General features: G+C 40.4%; 3 protein-coding genes across 7 annotated transcripts; 2 read left to right on the forward strand and 1 right to left on the reverse strand.

Annotated features, from left to right (window-relative positions):
- The first annotated feature begins 780 nt into the window (after positions 1-780).
- brms1 (BRMS1 transcriptional repressor and anoikis regulator) lies at positions 781-5,794 on the forward strand. 4 transcript variants are annotated; one of them, XM_058625788.1, is made up of 12 exons: positions 791-905; positions 1,371-1,460; positions 1,616-1,746; positions 2,415-2,651; positions 2,746-2,836; positions 2,949-3,076; positions 4,232-4,311; positions 4,405-4,501; positions 4,579-4,668; positions 4,822-4,886; positions 5,455-5,494; positions 5,579-5,794. In XM_058625788.1, exons 4-12 carry the CDS (start codon positions 2,417-2,419, stop codon positions 5,596-5,598), a joined length of 846 nt encoding a protein of 281 aa, XP_058481771.1. In that variant the 5' UTR covers positions 791-905; positions 1,371-1,460; positions 1,616-1,746; positions 2,415-2,416; the 3' UTR covers positions 5,599-5,794. The 4 variants fall into 4 exon arrangements, with proteins under 4 accessions (XP_058481770.1, XP_058481771.1, XP_058481769.1 ...); XM_058625787.1 differs by lacking the exon at positions 1,371-1,460 and having other exon boundaries at positions 781-905; XM_058625786.1 differs by lacking the exon at positions 1,371-1,460 and having other exon boundaries at positions 791-915.
- A 3,103-nt stretch (positions 5,795-8,897) lies between these two features.
- On the reverse strand, positions 8,898-11,185 carry pfdn2 (prefoldin subunit 2). The gene is made up of 4 exons (XM_058625790.1): positions 11,030-11,185; positions 10,240-10,328; positions 10,005-10,128; positions 8,898-9,847 (listed from the first exon to the last, which is right to left on the reverse strand). Exons 1-4 carry the CDS (start codon positions 11,108-11,110, stop codon positions 9,662-9,664), a joined length of 480 nt encoding a protein of 159 aa, XP_058481773.1. The 5' UTR covers positions 11,111-11,185; the 3' UTR covers positions 8,898-9,661.
- Positions 10,534-15,092, forward strand: nit1 (nitrilase 1). 2 transcript variants are annotated; one of them, XM_058625785.1, is made up of 6 exons: positions 10,534-11,156; positions 12,760-12,984; positions 13,520-13,623; positions 13,722-13,858; positions 14,027-14,152; positions 14,337-15,092. In XM_058625785.1, the coding sequence occupies exons 2-6, from the start codon at positions 12,761-12,763 to the stop codon at positions 14,601-14,603; spliced, it is 858 nt and encodes a 285-aa protein (XP_058481768.1). In that variant the 5' UTR covers positions 10,534-11,156; position 12,760; the 3' UTR covers positions 14,604-15,092. The 2 variants fall into 2 exon arrangements, with proteins under 2 accessions (XP_058481768.1, XP_058481767.1); XM_058625784.1 differs by lacking the exon at positions 10,534-11,156 and adding an exon at positions 11,807-11,990 and having other exon boundaries at positions 14,337-15,091.
- The last annotated feature ends 447 nt before the right edge of the window (positions 15,093-15,539 follow it).

The following is a 15,539-nucleotide window of genomic DNA, read 5'->3' on the forward strand; positions in this document are numbered from 1 at the left end:
ATACTGATGACCCAGACTTGGTTGCTATTATTTGCTCTGACATGCCAAAATGTCTGCCATGAAAACCGTCTATTGTCCAAATGATATGAATTCCACACCATTATCATTTTTTGCACACTGCTTTGGTGCCACCTCGTGGTTGCAATCTGGTAACTACATCCACATCTAAGGTGGGTTTGCATTTATGGAAATATTACACTGATTTACTTGCAAGGTTGTTAGTATGAGATGATAATGAAGTGCATATGATTAACATTACAGAGGTTTTGAGTTAATTTAGTGTTTTTTATTCTTTCTTTTGTATGCGAAGCATTGTGAGTACATTGCAGATATTGTAAAGTGCTATATAAATAAACACTGATTGCTTGAGCAGAATAAAAAAAGTAACAGCAATAAATTGATAAAAAAAATTCTAATTATGTAGACAGACATAGGAAATCGATGACAAAGAAATACACAAAAATACGAGACAATTATTTACATGCTAATATAGTGATTTAGTAGTATGACAAGTACAATAATATTGTAATATATACTAATATAAAAAACAGTGATAATATGAAACTGTTGCTGGTATACTATGGAAAGTTCAGTATGTCAGATTATTATGTTATATTATATTAGTTTGTTCTCGTGAGGACTTTCAGAAACAAGCAGAATTGTGATTGGTTTATACAGTCTGCTCTAGCGTTTCTGATTGGACGAGCAGTGTTCGGAAAGACAGGCGCTCCTATTGGCCAAGTATACAAATGAGCTGGACGCTGATTGGTTGAGCTCGCTGGTAGTTCGAGTCCGGCGAAGTGTGCGAAACTGCGGACTGAAGTGAAGTCTGAAGAGGAGGAAGTAGTTTTTAAAAGAATGGAAATGCGTTGAGGCACAGTTGAAGTTTTGCGCGCAGGGACAAGGTGAGCACAGGTGTGAAATTAAATTAAAATGTGACGTACTTTACAAACAGCCTCGTCCAAAGGACGGTTAACGTGATGTGCGTGTGTGTGAGTGAGTGAGTGTGTGTGTGTGTGTGTGTGTGTGTGTGTGTGTGTGGTTAATCCGTGTCTACAGTAGGAGGAAAAGAGAGCGTCGCTGCGTTGACCGCGTTTACTTCATCAACCATAATATAATGTATTATTACATGAACGTCAGATAATTCAGTATAAATAATTTATGAGTTAATGAAGTGAGTGATGAGCAGACAGTCATCCTACCGCTGTGTGCGGTTTCAGTTGTAAGCTAGTGTTGCACTTGACTTCACTCCGCTTGATTTGCGGCGAAATTAAGGCAAAAAATATGCGACAACGAGTCTCTTTTAATTCATGTGGACGTTGTAAGTAAGTTTATGAGCCTCTTACTCTCTACTCTGCTTTTTGTTTCAGTCTAATTTCCGCTACGTTAAACGATTTGACTTCTATGACATCACGGAAGCCAGTAGTGGTCAAGCTAGGTGAAGCGAAGCAGCACACTCGGTCAGTTAACAAAATAAAAGCCCCCGTAGTACTACTGCTGTATAGTGTAACACATACTATCATTATTGTCATCATTGTGTACAATTTAGTTATTCTATTGATCTGCTCTTAAAATATCCTTTGTACTCCTCTTGGTGTTTTGTCCCTTTTAAAAGGTTTTATTATTCCATCCATCCATCTTCTACCTCCACATGAGGGTCGCGGGGGGAGCTGTGCCAATCTCAGCTGACATAGGGAAAGTTCTCCAGTCCATCGCAGGGCCACATACAGACAAACAACCATACAGGTATTTTTTGAATTTGTTCTTTGCCCTAAGAGAGGATGTTGCATTCATAATAATGAAAACCTCACGTTTTAGTGCACTGTGTAGGTTTAGAACAAAACTGAATAAACTTGCATAAAAGGGTTGTAAGTTAATAATGCCAATTTCTTTTTTTTAAAGGGAAAAAAAATCCTTTAATCAGTCTACCTCTAATAAAAAGCATTGTATTGTAGGGCTGCAATAACTATTCCATTACTAAATGAATTGCCAACAATTTTTATAATCAATTAATCAAGTGTTTTTCTCAATTACAACAACTTTTTGATTGTTCAGCTTCTTAAATGTAAATATTTTCTGGTTTCCTTGCTCCCTATAAGAAAGAAATCATTTGAACTGAATCATTTTTGTTTGTGGACAAACCAAGACATTCAAGAACAGGTTTGGTAAACACTGATCAACATTTTACTGACCAAACAAGTACTCGATTAATCAAGAAAATAATCACTGGATTGATCAATTACGAAAATAATCATTAGTTGCAGCCCTATTGTAAATTGATCTATTCATGTTCTTTGGATGAAAGAAACAGACAAGATTTTTCTCAGAGGCTAAGTAAGGACTGTTCACCAAAATGTATAAAACATAATGACATAATACCAGCTTTCCTGACTTTGTAACCTGTCTGTTCACAGCTATGCCTGCACAGCCTCCTGTGGTGCAGCCAGAGGAGGAGATGGAGGCAGAAGGAGAGTCGCAACTCCCCCAGGCTAATGGAGAGTTAGAGGAACTGAGAGAACATGAAGGAAGAGGAGGTGAAGGTGGGGAGGAGAGCATGGAGGAGAGAGACAGTGACTTAGATGAGAGTGAAGACGAAGAAGAAGGAGAAGAGGAGGAGGAGGAGGAGGAGGAGGAAGAAGAAGAGAGCTCGGGTAAAAATTCACTCCATTATTATGATTATTAAGAAATGAAGACTCTGTATCTCAGGTTTTGATTGTTTTGTCTTTCTTTCTGTCTCCTGGGAAGAGATGGATGATGAAGACTGCGAGCGAAGGAGAGGGGAATGTCTCGATGAGATGCTCGATCTTGAAAAACAATTCCACGACCTGAAGGAGAAGTAAGACGAGCCTAGGTGGAGTTAAAACAGACACATGCCCAGAGGGGATGTTTATTGTGTGAAGAATGGAAGAAGAAGAACAAGGAGAGACTGACGTGTTTTCACTCTATAGGTTGTTCCGGGAGCGGCTGAACCAGGTGAAGGTGAAGCTGGACGAGGTGTTGACAGGGCAGGCTGGAGAATACAGAGAACCACTGGCTGCACTACAGAACAGCATGCAGATACAAACGCACGTGGCTGGTATGTGGCTGCCGTTCTTCCATTTTCCATCAGTGAACACATAACATCTCGTCAGATCAATCCGTAAATGTACAAACATATTCTTGTTATTGTAGGTGTGTTATGTTTTGATGTGTCTCTCTCTGAAGGCAGTTCATGGTCACAAGTCTACTTCAAATGTGACCATGCAACCTACTTTTTCTATATTAAGCATGAGCACTTATGCTTATCTGAATAAAAAGCTTAATATTATGTGGAGTAAAAATTTCAAAGATATTACAATGTTCAAAAGGATAATGTAGTCGTGTCTTAAACAGAATAAAAATATTATGAAGAATACATCTCTACTATGTTTCCAACAAGATGAAAAAAGGATGATTATGCGAAACTATTATTGACTTTCTTCTTTAGCAAATGGCGTTTTTCCTGTTACCAGGTACTATGCTAGTGGAAACGCAACTTAACCGTGCCGTGACGAGGCGAGCCGAGCCAGTACCTGCTCTGAGCTGAGGCGACACTATGCGTGATGTCGGCAGACTGCCGGCCACTGATTGGTCAGAGTGCTGTCACAGGAAGAGACGTCCGACACAAGAATCAAGCCAAACAATGCCAAACTGTTGGTTGATCAGTTAAAAAGACTTAACAATCCTAAAAATATTGGTTAATCTCCAACAATTAACAGGGAAATGTATGAAATCTCAATATTTAACAGAGGAGTCTGATGTATTTGGTGCAGCGAGCGGCATCACAAATCCTGCCGCTGTATTTCAGTCCAGTGACTGTGTCAGACTCCGGTCATGGAGGAAGTACTGAACAAAATTGTTTTAATTAACCGATTCTTATGATTCAGTTACACTGAATACACGGCAGTTTCATGGAGTTGTGTAGTGATGACTCCGCCCACGTTGAGTAGGCACTATTTTGTAGTGGAAAAGCAACCTCAACTGTGCCGAGGTGAGTGAGGTTTGTTAGTTTCAGTTTTGGAGCCAAATGGAATTTACCAGTAGTTGTACTTAGATGATTAGGTTGTCTGGCGTCAAAGTCAGTTTCTGTCGGCTTCTGGAAGTCATTAAGGACACTTGAGTCTAAAAATAGTCTGCTGCATCTTTTCTGTCTCTAACATCTTGCCTCTCTGTGTGTGTGTGTGTGTGTGTGTGTGTGTGTGTTTTAATGCAGGAGTGTACAGAGAAATTTGTCTGCAGATGATCAAACACAAGCATGAGTGTGAAGTGCAAGGAGCAAGGCAGCACCTGGAGGTAACACACACACACAGTATCTAAACAGAACAGAACAACATGTGTAGACGAGTAAGATCTGTGCGTATATATGATTGAATATTTGTGTTACAGAGCGAGCGCACATTACTGTTTGATGCCATGAAGACTGAGCTGCTGGAGAAGATTCGGAGACTGGAGGAGGACAGACAGAATATAGACCTCACCTCAGGTAAACACACACACACACAAACACACGTGTCCTTTGTTAGTATTTAAACTTCATACAATGATTTGTTTTTATCTCAGAGTGGAGCGATGAGATGAAGAGCAAGAAGTGTAAAAGAAAGAATCTCTTTGGTCGCACAGAGAGAAAAAAGAAAGTAGCTCTGGTCTCAGGTAAAAAAAAAGTCAAATTTATTCACGTCATCTGTCTGTGCTACTTGTTTTCTGTCCGTCGCTCTGTATACTATGTGTTTTGAAATAAGCTGTGGTTTTTATGCCTCGAGTGTAAAATGGAAATTGACGCAAACTCCTATTTTTGTCTCACAGGACCTTTCATCGTCTACATGTTGAGAGACATCGACATCCTTGAGGACTGGACTGCCATAAAGAAGGTAATGGCTATTTTTCCACTTTCTCTCGGCTCACTCGGGCATGGCACTCTGGGTAATATGCGGAAAACTGGGTCTGAACTTGCTCTGGAGTTTGTGCTTCATCACTTGTGTGAGACACATTCTCAACAGCAGGAGGATCAAAGGGAGGATCCGTAATCTGGTGTTTGCCCTACTCACATAAATCCACTCAGAAATTATCCACAGATCTGTGTGGATTTTGCGAGTCTGTAGACAAGTAGCTGTTTGTTATGTGTTATTTACACAGCGATATATTTTCATTTGTACATTTCATTTGTAAAAACACTTATTATAGCGTTTCGGTTTTACATAATTACTGCGTTTCCTTGTTCTAGTTGTTCATTTGCAGAATGTATGCAACAATGTATGTATAAATAACCGGGCCTGAAATGAGCTTCCCCTGTTTTCAAAGACCAGCAACTGCCACTGCTTCATATTTCACTGCACTGTATTTACATCAACTGCCATATTGAGTTATTATCTGCTGTCGCATCCTCACTACATTTTCCCATTTAAAACATTCTTTTGGTAACTTTCTGTGCATTTACAGGCAAAGGCAGCGCTGTCGCCACTGAAAATTAAAGCTGAAAGTAAGTCCGCCACTCTCCTACGTTCTTCTACATTCTAATCACAGCGTGAGTGTGAAGCTTCACACTCTAAATCATCATCATCAGTTTGTCTTTCAGAGCGGTGATGAAAGGAGGCTCCGAGCGGCAGACACACACACACACACACACACACACACACACACTTCCAGCTCCTTCACACTAACAGCTACACTTCTGTTTGTTATCTGTTGCTATTTAAAATAAGTTCTTAATGATATGACAACCATGTATTTATAGAATGATTTGTGATGGTGATTAAAATTTTAACCTTTTGTCACACAAGTATGTGTGGTGTGCTTCTGCTTTTATTTTATTTATTTTTTACTAAAGGTCAGTGTGTAAGAAATAGTGACCTCCAGTGGTGAGACTGCAGATTCTAACAAATGGAGAACTCACCCATATCTTTGCCAAGCATCAGGAAACTATGGTGGCCTTTGCAAACCCGAGAGGGCTTTGTTCTTCATTTTTGCTGGGGTGGTTTGTCCATCTCATCTTATTTGTTTGCTTTTAAAGAGATTATACACTTACATGGACATAATTATGGGTAGTTTAATTAATTTCTGCCAATAAACCCTCCTCAATGTTACACTCTTAAGACTCACTTAAGCTGCAGTGTTCCACAGGTGTTGGGGAAACTGTTGTAAAAGTCATTTTTTCTCCCCTTTATTCTTTTGACATTTGCAGTCAAGAAAAATGAGATGGACAATTTACAAAGTCACAGTGGAGTAAAGTATGCTTCAAACAGCAGGAGACAACCATTTGTTTGAAATGTATTTATGAGCAAAGTGAGGAGTGATCAGAATCATGTTTTACATGGCAGCAAATGTCTGGAGAAATTAGAAAACTATGAAGTTTTTCCTCCATTTTGTCTGTTTTTTAACAAAAACTACACCTGTCATTTTCCTCCTTTTCTTTGTTTTCATCCTGTATGCACTCCTCTTTCTCCCTCACCCGTTTATATCCTGTCCCCCGCCCATCACTCCGTCACTCTCTCCGACTGTGAAGTGTTTAGTGTCATGTCGGATGCCGCGTCTTCCTCGTGTCCTCACAGCTGCTTGCTGAGTTTGCGCACCTGCCTCTCCTTGGCTTCAAAGGCAGCTTTGGTGTCCATGAGCGAGTCCAGCTGCCGGCGGATGTGGGCCATGTCTAGCTGGGTGGCCTCGCACTGCTCCCTCAGGCTGGCCGACTCCACCCTCAGCTGTGTGGCCGCCATGGAGAGCTGCTCGCTGCGCTCGCGGCACTGCATCTGCATCCTCTTGGCGTCTCTCAGCAGAGACTCCACGCTCAGGACCACCGACTCGCACTGATCACGAGACATGTTCTGGACAGTGAGATGAAAAACAGACAGGTGTCAAAGCTGAAGCTCAGGATGTGGACAGTAAACATTGACAGGATTTTAAAGTACCAGTGCGTAACATTTTGGAAGGTTAAGTGGCAGATATTTAATGTATTCTGTATAATTTACCGGTCGATCTACATTTACATTTCTACATTTCCTGTGCAGGCTGGCCCGGGCTCAGCCTTAGAGATAGGGTGGACTCGGACATCCGGAAGGCGCCCAGAGTAGAACCACTGCTCCTCCATGTTGAGAGGAGTCAGCTGAGGTGGTTCAAGCATCTGGTTAGGATGCCTCCTGGCATGTCCTTGTGGGAGGAGACCTAGGACACGCTGGTGGGATTATATCCCTCCTGGGAACGCCTTGGGATCCCCCTAAAGGAGCTGGCGGAAGTGGCTGGGGAGAGGGCTGTCTGGGCTTCCTTGCTAAGGCTACCGGACCCAGACAAGCGGAATTCCTTTCAGTTATATTAAGGCCACCGTAGTTTCCTCACACACTTGTGAAAAAGAAGGTTGAGCAAAGAGATTCTCTCTCTTTCTTACGATCTGCAATCTCATCGTTAAATGTCACCAATGGGCCTTTTGTGCAGCAGCCATTTTGACACAATCACAGGTCTTAAATAATCAAATGAATAATGGCTGAGTTCCGCTCATGCTGGTTCACTGTCACACTGTGCTTTTCCTGCTAAAACAAGACAAAATGGCTGCTGAGTGACCCATTCTTAGAAACTGGACCTTTAAGCACACGCACATAAAAACAGAGACTTGTACGCAGTATTGGCAAAGTGAGAGTTGTTGTTTGAGATTTAGGGACTCCGCTTTGTTCCCTGTGGTTTATTGAACGGTCTCTCTCGGCAGTAAACTGCAGCTCTCCTGCCAAACAAGCAGATAATGTAAATCAATAGCTCACAGCACAAATCAAACTGGTTTAAAACAGAACATCTGGTGTGTGGAGAGTGAAGTAGCTCAAAGAGGCTTATTGTGGTTTTAACTCCTCTTTATCCACTTCTCCTGTTTCTGTTTTATTAATAGCAAGCTCTTCATAGTGCTCCTTTCTTTATATTTATATCCACAGAGACTTTTTTTTCTAATCAAAATCAAGATAATGAAATAAAATGTCTCACCATAGGCTCTAGAGTCAAGTTTATCACCAGCCTTGTGGATTTCTTCTCAGTCTCGTGATCCAGACAGTTCTCAGTCTTCTCCAGAGTGATGTTGTCCTTTACAGATTGTGTCCTTACATGCAAATTTAAAAATACATGGAAGCACAACAAGAATTCTACTTCCTGCGCAAATAGTAAACTGCACGTTTTTATGCCTCCTTATTCTTCTCCTCCCTCTTTCCTTCTCTCAGTGAACGTTATCTTTTGCCTCCGGACCAGACGGAGGTCAGGTAATCCAGAGATTATGCAGTTAGGGAGAGACAGGAGGAGTAAGCTCATTTTGTCTATTTTGATCAACTGCTGCTACTTCATTCAGTGGCATTACTCCAGCGCAGCCTAATCAGCCTTTCAGCTTCTGTGGCTGGTCACACACATTTGGAGGACATGTTTAGATTTTAAAAACACAGAGTGTCCTGTACAGAGTAACAAACATAGTTTTAAGATGTGAAGAGGGGCAGGATCTTTAGGGTATCAAGTAAAAAGGCTTCAGTTAAGGTAAAAGGTAAAACAGTGAGGTAATGAGACTCCTTCCCAAAATGTCATCTTTATAATTCTAAATTTAACTGAGCAAGTTGTTTATATACACTTTAGTTTCCTCACTCATGTTGCAAGTTTAAATTCAACCACTAGAGGGAGACACCGCTCAGCATATCCATTTCTACGCCATCACTGTCGCTATGACTTCACAGAACCGTGTTTAAGGCGGACTTCAATTTGTGTCGGTGTCAGTAAAGAAAGTACGGGTAAACATTGTGAACTTGCGTGTAAACAGGTCAGAAGCAGAAGCTGAACTCATATTTGTATTAAGACAAATACTCAACCGGTTACTGTGATCTTAACGTGTCTTTCAGTTTGAAAAGAAGAAGTTGAACACAAAACACGACAAATCACAATCGTGACAATTCTTTAATTCGTGGCCATTAATGAAAACATTTTTGCCCTTACAGATAAATGAACAGAGTGGACAGTAACCATCAGGCCCTGGGAGGCTTTTCATCACTTTAGACTTTTAACGAGTCTTTCTGAAATCAAACAATCTACAGAGAAAAAAAGAATTATTGGGTATATTCAGTCACATCTGTGTGACTTGAGTGAACAGTGGATAGAAACCAGCATCCTTTCATGCATTAATTGTGTATTTTCCGAGTTGTGCATGAGATGTCACAGCGTGAGAGAGTGAATAAAATTGACAGATTCACTTTGATCCTTAGCGATGCGTCTACAGTATAATATCTTGTTTATGAGAATAACATGTGTTGTCAAACAGCCTTCCAGAACCTGTTCTGCCTTGACAAAGAAGTGTCTATTCTGCACAATCTCAACCTACATAAGAGTCATATGATATCAGCCTTTATTTGTCAGCAGATAGTCCCATACCCCAAATGACAAAATTGCAGGCACTTATTTACTTTAAAATGAAAAACCATCAGAAACATGATCCAGAGGCTGGATTTAACTGATTAATTCACTGCTGAACTTATATAGAAGTTAGTTGCAAATTACTTCAATACCAAGTGCTCTGTGTTCAATCCCCAAATCCTAACTTATCCTGTCAAGAGTTCTGTTTTTTTAACTAAATTTATGTGACTCTGTGTTTTCAATTCTGCAGAAATCATAAGGCCCTACTGTCGCATTATATTATTACAATAAACTAAGACACTAAAACCCCAGCACCGCTTTTTAAGCCGCCTCCTTCGCTGTCCCTGGAAGACGTCGCCGACTGTCCTTGTCCTTCACCCTCTCCCACCAAGCGGATGTTGTAGCGTTCCCTGTACTCTGTCAGTTCCCGTCCTTTCGTCTGCATCTGTGTGTTGAGGGACTCGACTATTTTGGATATCTGTGGGAACAAAATTTTAAAAGTGATGAAATTGTCACACATGAACATTCACATTAAGAAATTGTTCAAGAAGATACTTGTTATTAGTGGATTTAAAGGCTACATGTATGCAGCTATTAGAGCAAGATATTGACTACTGATTTGTTTCGTCCATTACCTGCTCTTTGTTGTTTTCCAACGCTGGTAGAACTTCTTTTACCGTCCTCTCCACCAAAACTCCTCCAACTAGACGAAAACATTTCCTCGAAGGATCCACATCCTTCAACGTGTCAACGACTAAGCTAAAAGGAACAACAGAAATGTTAATAACTGCACATTCCACTTTACCCACTAGGTGCCATGGAAAGGAAATATTGCTGCACAGATAAGTGTTCATTTAAAATGTGCTGCACCTGTGCTCATTGATCTCCATCTCCAACTCTGCAGCTTTGGAAGCCATACTGCGTTGTTCCTGGCGCATCTTCTGAAACGTGGCCACCACCTAAAAATACACAAATAAACACAGCTTGAGCAGAAAGCTTTAGTATCAAAACACAAAAAAGGCATCTGTCATCTGTTTGGGCTGCTGTAGAAACAAAACTGAAGTTAAGTTTTTTTTTTAATAACCTGTTTCTTGTATTCAATATATAAATTATGCATTATTTTTTTATTTAAATTATATGAACTGTAGCGTAAAGACAGACCACAAGCGTTGTACTGTAGAGCTGCAGAGTGACAAAAAAAGCTTAGTCTAAAGCTTGTTTTTAAAAATATGAAGAAAAAAAAAGGTGTTTGACTTGTGCTTCCCTGTTGGTTTCAGACTCGCGTGTCTTCACGTAATAAGACAGGGTCGGTGGTCTTAAGTTAAAAATAGCTTCTCCCACTTCCTTTTATTAAATAACACCACCCTATATAACTAGTGCATGCTAATTTAAAAGGCACGTGAGTGAATTAAAGCGTAAAATATGGCGGTTAGACACACAAGCCTGTTTTATATGTAAATATGTCATTCAGAGTCTCTTCCTCTGACTCAATGTTGCAGCGTTTTGTGGTGAGAAAAGCAGAATGATGGCGATGGGGAAGCTAACGTTAGCATTGCCTGACTGAGAGTCAGACTAGCGGCTTTAGCTTCACCGGGCGCGGCTGAATAACAGCGACAATCGTCGCGGGGACCTAAGCAGACTGAGGCGGAGGTGACGGTACCTGTTCGGCCGAAGGACCGGACTGCTTTCCTCCAGAGCTGCCGCTCGACTTGCTAACCGTGCTGCTGCTGTTGGCTGCCATCTTGGAAGGGTGTTGCTGAGACGGACCCCAGGCTGGAAGTGCAGAGGTTGGTCAAGTGAATGCCTGAGTGTAAATAGGATCGAACCTTTTTTCTTCCAAATTCATTCTGACTTTAATCTCAGATGTCTGACTTTAATCTCAAAATGATTCAGAGTTGTGTTTCGCAAAAGGCATTCATATGTGCATATGAAAAAGAGAATGTACAAAAAAGTATATAGAAAATGTTGCGGTCCTGAAATGATAAGGTCTTGAAAAGTAGCTTGCTTTATGTGGAATATGCAAATGTGTAGGGCCCCCAAACCACCAGTGCCCCCAAAGCTGCATGTTCAGCTTCATCTGAGGAAATTAAATAAGATACAGTATTTAACTTGCTTGAGTGGCACAATTTAAGATTTTTAATATGAAATCTCTCCATCATAGTTAGGCAAACTAGGGCCCTTTGCCTGCAAAGAGTGATTCAAACAAAGACACACAAAAACATAATAGTTTCAGCATAGAAAGTGTGGAAATCAGATGATCTGTTCATCCTATTTATTATTAATGAGTTTGGTTTTGTTAAACATGAAACTTATCAATCTACAGACTCTCAACATTATGTAAATCATACTTTTGTGAACTGTATTTAGTCACTATTCACCTTTCTAACAAGATAGGCATACATTCTCACCAGCAGGTGGAGCTGGTTTCTTGATAATGACAAACAGCAGCGAAGAAGAATGAAGTCTTCCTGTTTCAGAGCACTGACCTACACAAATGTTGATATTTAGTAACATATGAACTAAAGAGGGAACGTGACAGAATCTGAGGGTCACGTTGGATCAATGTTCAGGTGCATTTTGGGATCATTAGCTTGGAGACTCAGGATCAGGCTGCAAAACAGGTGTGTTTATTATTCTGACCAAGAAATGGGTTGTTCTGACAGCTAAGAGCTAACTCTGGTTTCTGTTGATATCTGCAAACTAAAACCACTAAGATGGAAAAGTGACAGCAACCATGTAACAGTGGCTTCACTGACATGTCAGAAATGTTTGGATTTTTATGTAAAATTATATTTTTGATTCACTCTGGGTACAAACATGTACAATATTATACAGTAAATATATAACAGTGTAGTTACTTATCAACCATGGGCCTTTTTCACAGCAGACATTTTAACAGAATGGCTGAATTCCATTTAGCTGCCTCCATTTCAGGAGCCTGTCATGAATGTGTGTTTGGGATACTTGGAATGAACAGAGCCGTCATAAATGTTATTAAGGTTATTTCTTCACTGGCCAAGTATATTTTTTGTTTGTTTGCAAAACATTTGAGAACATCGTCATTTTAGGGTTTGGGAAACACCATTTGACATTTTATGGACCAAACAACTAATCAATTAATTGAGAAAATAATCAACAATTTAATTAATTATGAAAAAAATGGTTGGTTGTCTCTTCAATCTGAGTTTTGTCTTTGTCTTTTGTACTTCGCCATATTTATTGGGGATTCTAAGAACAGAAATGTGTAAATTTACATCACTACTAATTGTTCACATAATCAGCCAATGCCATTTATTATAAAATGGCAAAACTCAGGCTCATTAATCAGTGTTACTGATTAATTGATTGAATACTGATTTGCAGCTTCATAATAACCTCCTCTCCACGCAGGATGTCTCACTCCCTGGCTGCAGTCTGTCAGGTCACGGCCACCCCAGACAAAGAGGCCAACTTCTCTGCCTGCAAGCAGCTGGTGGAGGAAGCCAAACAGCGAGGAGCGAGCATGGTCTTTCTGCCTGAAGGCTTTGACTACATCGGATCCAGTCGTGAGGAGACGTTGTCGCTGTCTGAGAGTCTGACAGGAGACACAGTCTCCCGTTACACTCAGCTCGCCAGGTAGATATTGTCAAATCATAATATTTTGTCAAACCAATTTCATATGGCTACAACCTGGCATATTTACATTTAAATTTTTATTATTGTATGTTTATTGTACCAAATCATTGTTGTTAGTTTGAACACATGTTGATCTGCAGTTTGTATTTTTATGCGTTACATTTAATCTTTTAAAGCTTTTGAATTTAAATATTTTTTAACCATGAAAAGTTAGTTAAATGTGCCATAAGACTGTGGCCTAATTGCTGCATATACTGTACATCTGTGACCTGGTGCTTAATTTATTTATTAATAGCTTTTCTCTATTGTGTTCTTTTTCTTTTTTTATTATCTATGCTTAAGAAATTATGTTTAAATTTATGAAGATATCTTTGTTTAGTAACATATTTGAGGTCTTTTTGATTTGCTTGGGGCAACCTCTGTACAAATAAAGAAGTCATTGCATTTAGAGGATGTATAAAAACCTGAGTCTCCTTCTTTTTGATATATAAAATAGTTACCCCACTGTCACATGTGTGAATGTTTCTCCTTCCAGGAAGTTGGATGTGTGGCTGTCTCTTGGGGGATTTCATGAGCGAGGACCTAAATGGGAGACTGACAGACGAATCTACAACAGTCACATCATAATTAATGAGGAAGGTGATTTTTCACAGTCGCTTCATCGTACACACTTGAACAAATGAATTCATTTCACACAGTACATGCACTGACGTACACCCTCTTGTTACATCCTCTAGGTGACATTGTTTCAGTCTACAGGAAGTCTCACCTGTTTGATGTGGAACTGCCAGAAAAAGGCGTATCCCTCAAAGAAAGTGCCTTCACCATCCCTGGATCTTCCCTCGTGTCTCCGGTCCAAACTCCCATCGGCAAGGTGTGTTTTTTTTTTTTATGTTGCAACTAGTGTCAGCTAATTCACCTTTTACATATCTGCACGTGAACTCTTCATGTTCTTTGTTCTCAAGCCAATTCTTCAACGGAATCTTTCCACAACATTCTGATCATTTTTCATTTTGTCTTGTTTATTTTTTTGCTGCTGCAGATTGGTTTGGGTATCTGCTATGACCTTAGATTCCCAGAGTTATCGCTGGCGCTGCAAAGACACGGTGCCGAGATCCTGACTTACCCATCAGCCTTCACCGTAGCCACAGGAGCTGCTCACTGGGAGGTGAGTGCAGTCATTTTGGCCCCGTTCAGACCTGACGTTAATGGTACTGAGGCCTGAAACTTAGCACAACTTGCATGTGATCGGATCAGTCAAGACAAAAGTTAGTACCAGGTCTAAACAGGAAAAAGAGATATCAGTGTAAACCAGTAGAAATAAACTTCATTTAAAAAATATTTATTCACAGGTGTTGCTCCGCGCCCGTGCCATCGAGAGCCAGTGTTTCGTATTGGCGGCGGCGCAGGTCGGTCAACACCACGAGAAGCGCTCGTCATACGGCCGCGCCCTAGCAGTGGACCCCTGGGGCGAGGTGCTGGGTGACTGTGGAGGAGAGAAACCAGGCATGGTGCTGGTGGAGATCGACCTGGACAAAGTCAGCAGCACAAGGAGAAACATGCCGGTGCAGCAGCACCGCAGAGACTCTGACTTCTATGACAGTGTTGAGAAAACTTGACGACAAGTGTGTCCACATTGAAATCTGTGTAATCTGCAAGATTGAAGATGAATACAGTCAACAACCTAAACACAACAGTGTGTTTCAGTCATCAATTATCAAGCTGACGCCGGGAAGTTTAAACTGTAGTGTGTAACTTATACTGTAACGTTACAATCAAAGCTAATCTCATGTCACCCGGTGACAATCCTCCACTTGCACACAAGGAAGTGATTTGTTTGATGTCAAGACAGACTCAAAATGGCGCGTGTAATAAAGTGAGATTATGACTAAAATCACAAAGAATTGTCCATGAAAAGAACATGACTGTGTTGGCTTGTATGTGTTTCTGTTCTACTGTATCGTTTCAAATGTTGAAATGAATAATTCATCCAAGAATACATTTGTGGCAGACAAATAGGACTCACCTCTCTGAACTGAATGTATGTCTTATGTTTTTTTTAAACACTGACTGCTGTCCCGTGATAGTGGGACCACGTATTTGCTATAAAAGAAGACATTGGATTAACTTGTCTCTGTAGTTGGTGCTTTTCCTGTCACTGACACATAAACACGGTCCACTTCTCGAATTTCTCCGGACGATGTTCCTCTTGAGTTTTCATGAGTCAGCTGCTTCATAACGTAACATTTTACTCACCATTTTCAGCCGTTTGTGTTGAAACATTTTACATTTGGCTTTGGGAGCAGTAAAAGGAAAGCAAGTGCCCAAAAGGTTTTTCTTCACATTTTCTTCACAGGTAATAGTATGTGTTGTGTTTGTTTCATTTAATTTGATTGAGTCATTTTCTTTGCAAAGGGGTAAAAGGGGAGTATGAAATATTCCAAAAAATTCTAAATGGACTGAATAATGTCCTAATTGAGCTGAATATTGTGTAAGTTTGAATGAAGCTTCTATGATAAAGTATGTGGAACTAGTAAGAAGCTGAAAATGTGTGT

This window comes from Solea solea, chromosome 3 (assembly GCF_958295425.1).
Source record: "Solea solea chromosome 3, fSolSol10.1, whole genome shotgun sequence".
NCBI lineage: Eukaryota > Metazoa > Chordata > Actinopteri > Pleuronectiformes > Soleidae > Solea > Solea solea.

Coding starts and splice junctions, on each gene's coding strand:
- brms1 (XM_058625787.1), top strand. CDS start 2,417: ATGCCTGCACAGCCTCCTGTGGTGCAGCCAGAGGAGGAGATGGAGGCA. Junction 2,837..2,948: donor TTCCACGACCTGAAGGAGAA/GTAAGACGAGCC, acceptor TTCACTCTATAG/GTTGTTCCGGGAGCGGCTGA. Junction 5,495..5,578: donor ACTGAAAATTAAAGCTGAAA/GTAAGTCCGCCA, acceptor CATCATCATCAG/TTTGTCTTTCAGAGCGGTGA.
- pfdn2 (XM_058625790.1), bottom strand. CDS start 11,110: ATGGCAGCCAACAGCAGCAGCACGGTTAGCAAGTCGAGCGGCAGCTCT. Junction 10,129..10,239: donor ATGGAGATCAATGAGCACAG/GTGCAGCACATT, acceptor TGTTCCTTTTAG/CTTAGTCGTTGACACGTTGA. Junction 9,848..10,004: donor TGGAAAACAACAAAGAGCAG/GTAATGGACGAA, acceptor TTGTTCCCACAG/ATATCCAAAATAGTCGAGTC.
- nit1 (XM_058625784.1), top strand. CDS start 11,932: ATGTTCAGGTGCATTTTGGGATCATTAGCTTGGAGACTCAGGATCAGG. Junction 12,985..13,519: donor CGTTACACTCAGCTCGCCAG/GTAGATATTGTC, acceptor TTCTCCTTCCAG/GAAGTTGGATGTGTGGCTGT. Junction 13,859..14,026: donor TCCAAACTCCCATCGGCAAG/GTGTGTTTTTTT, acceptor TTGCTGCTGCAG/ATTGGTTTGGGTATCTGCTA.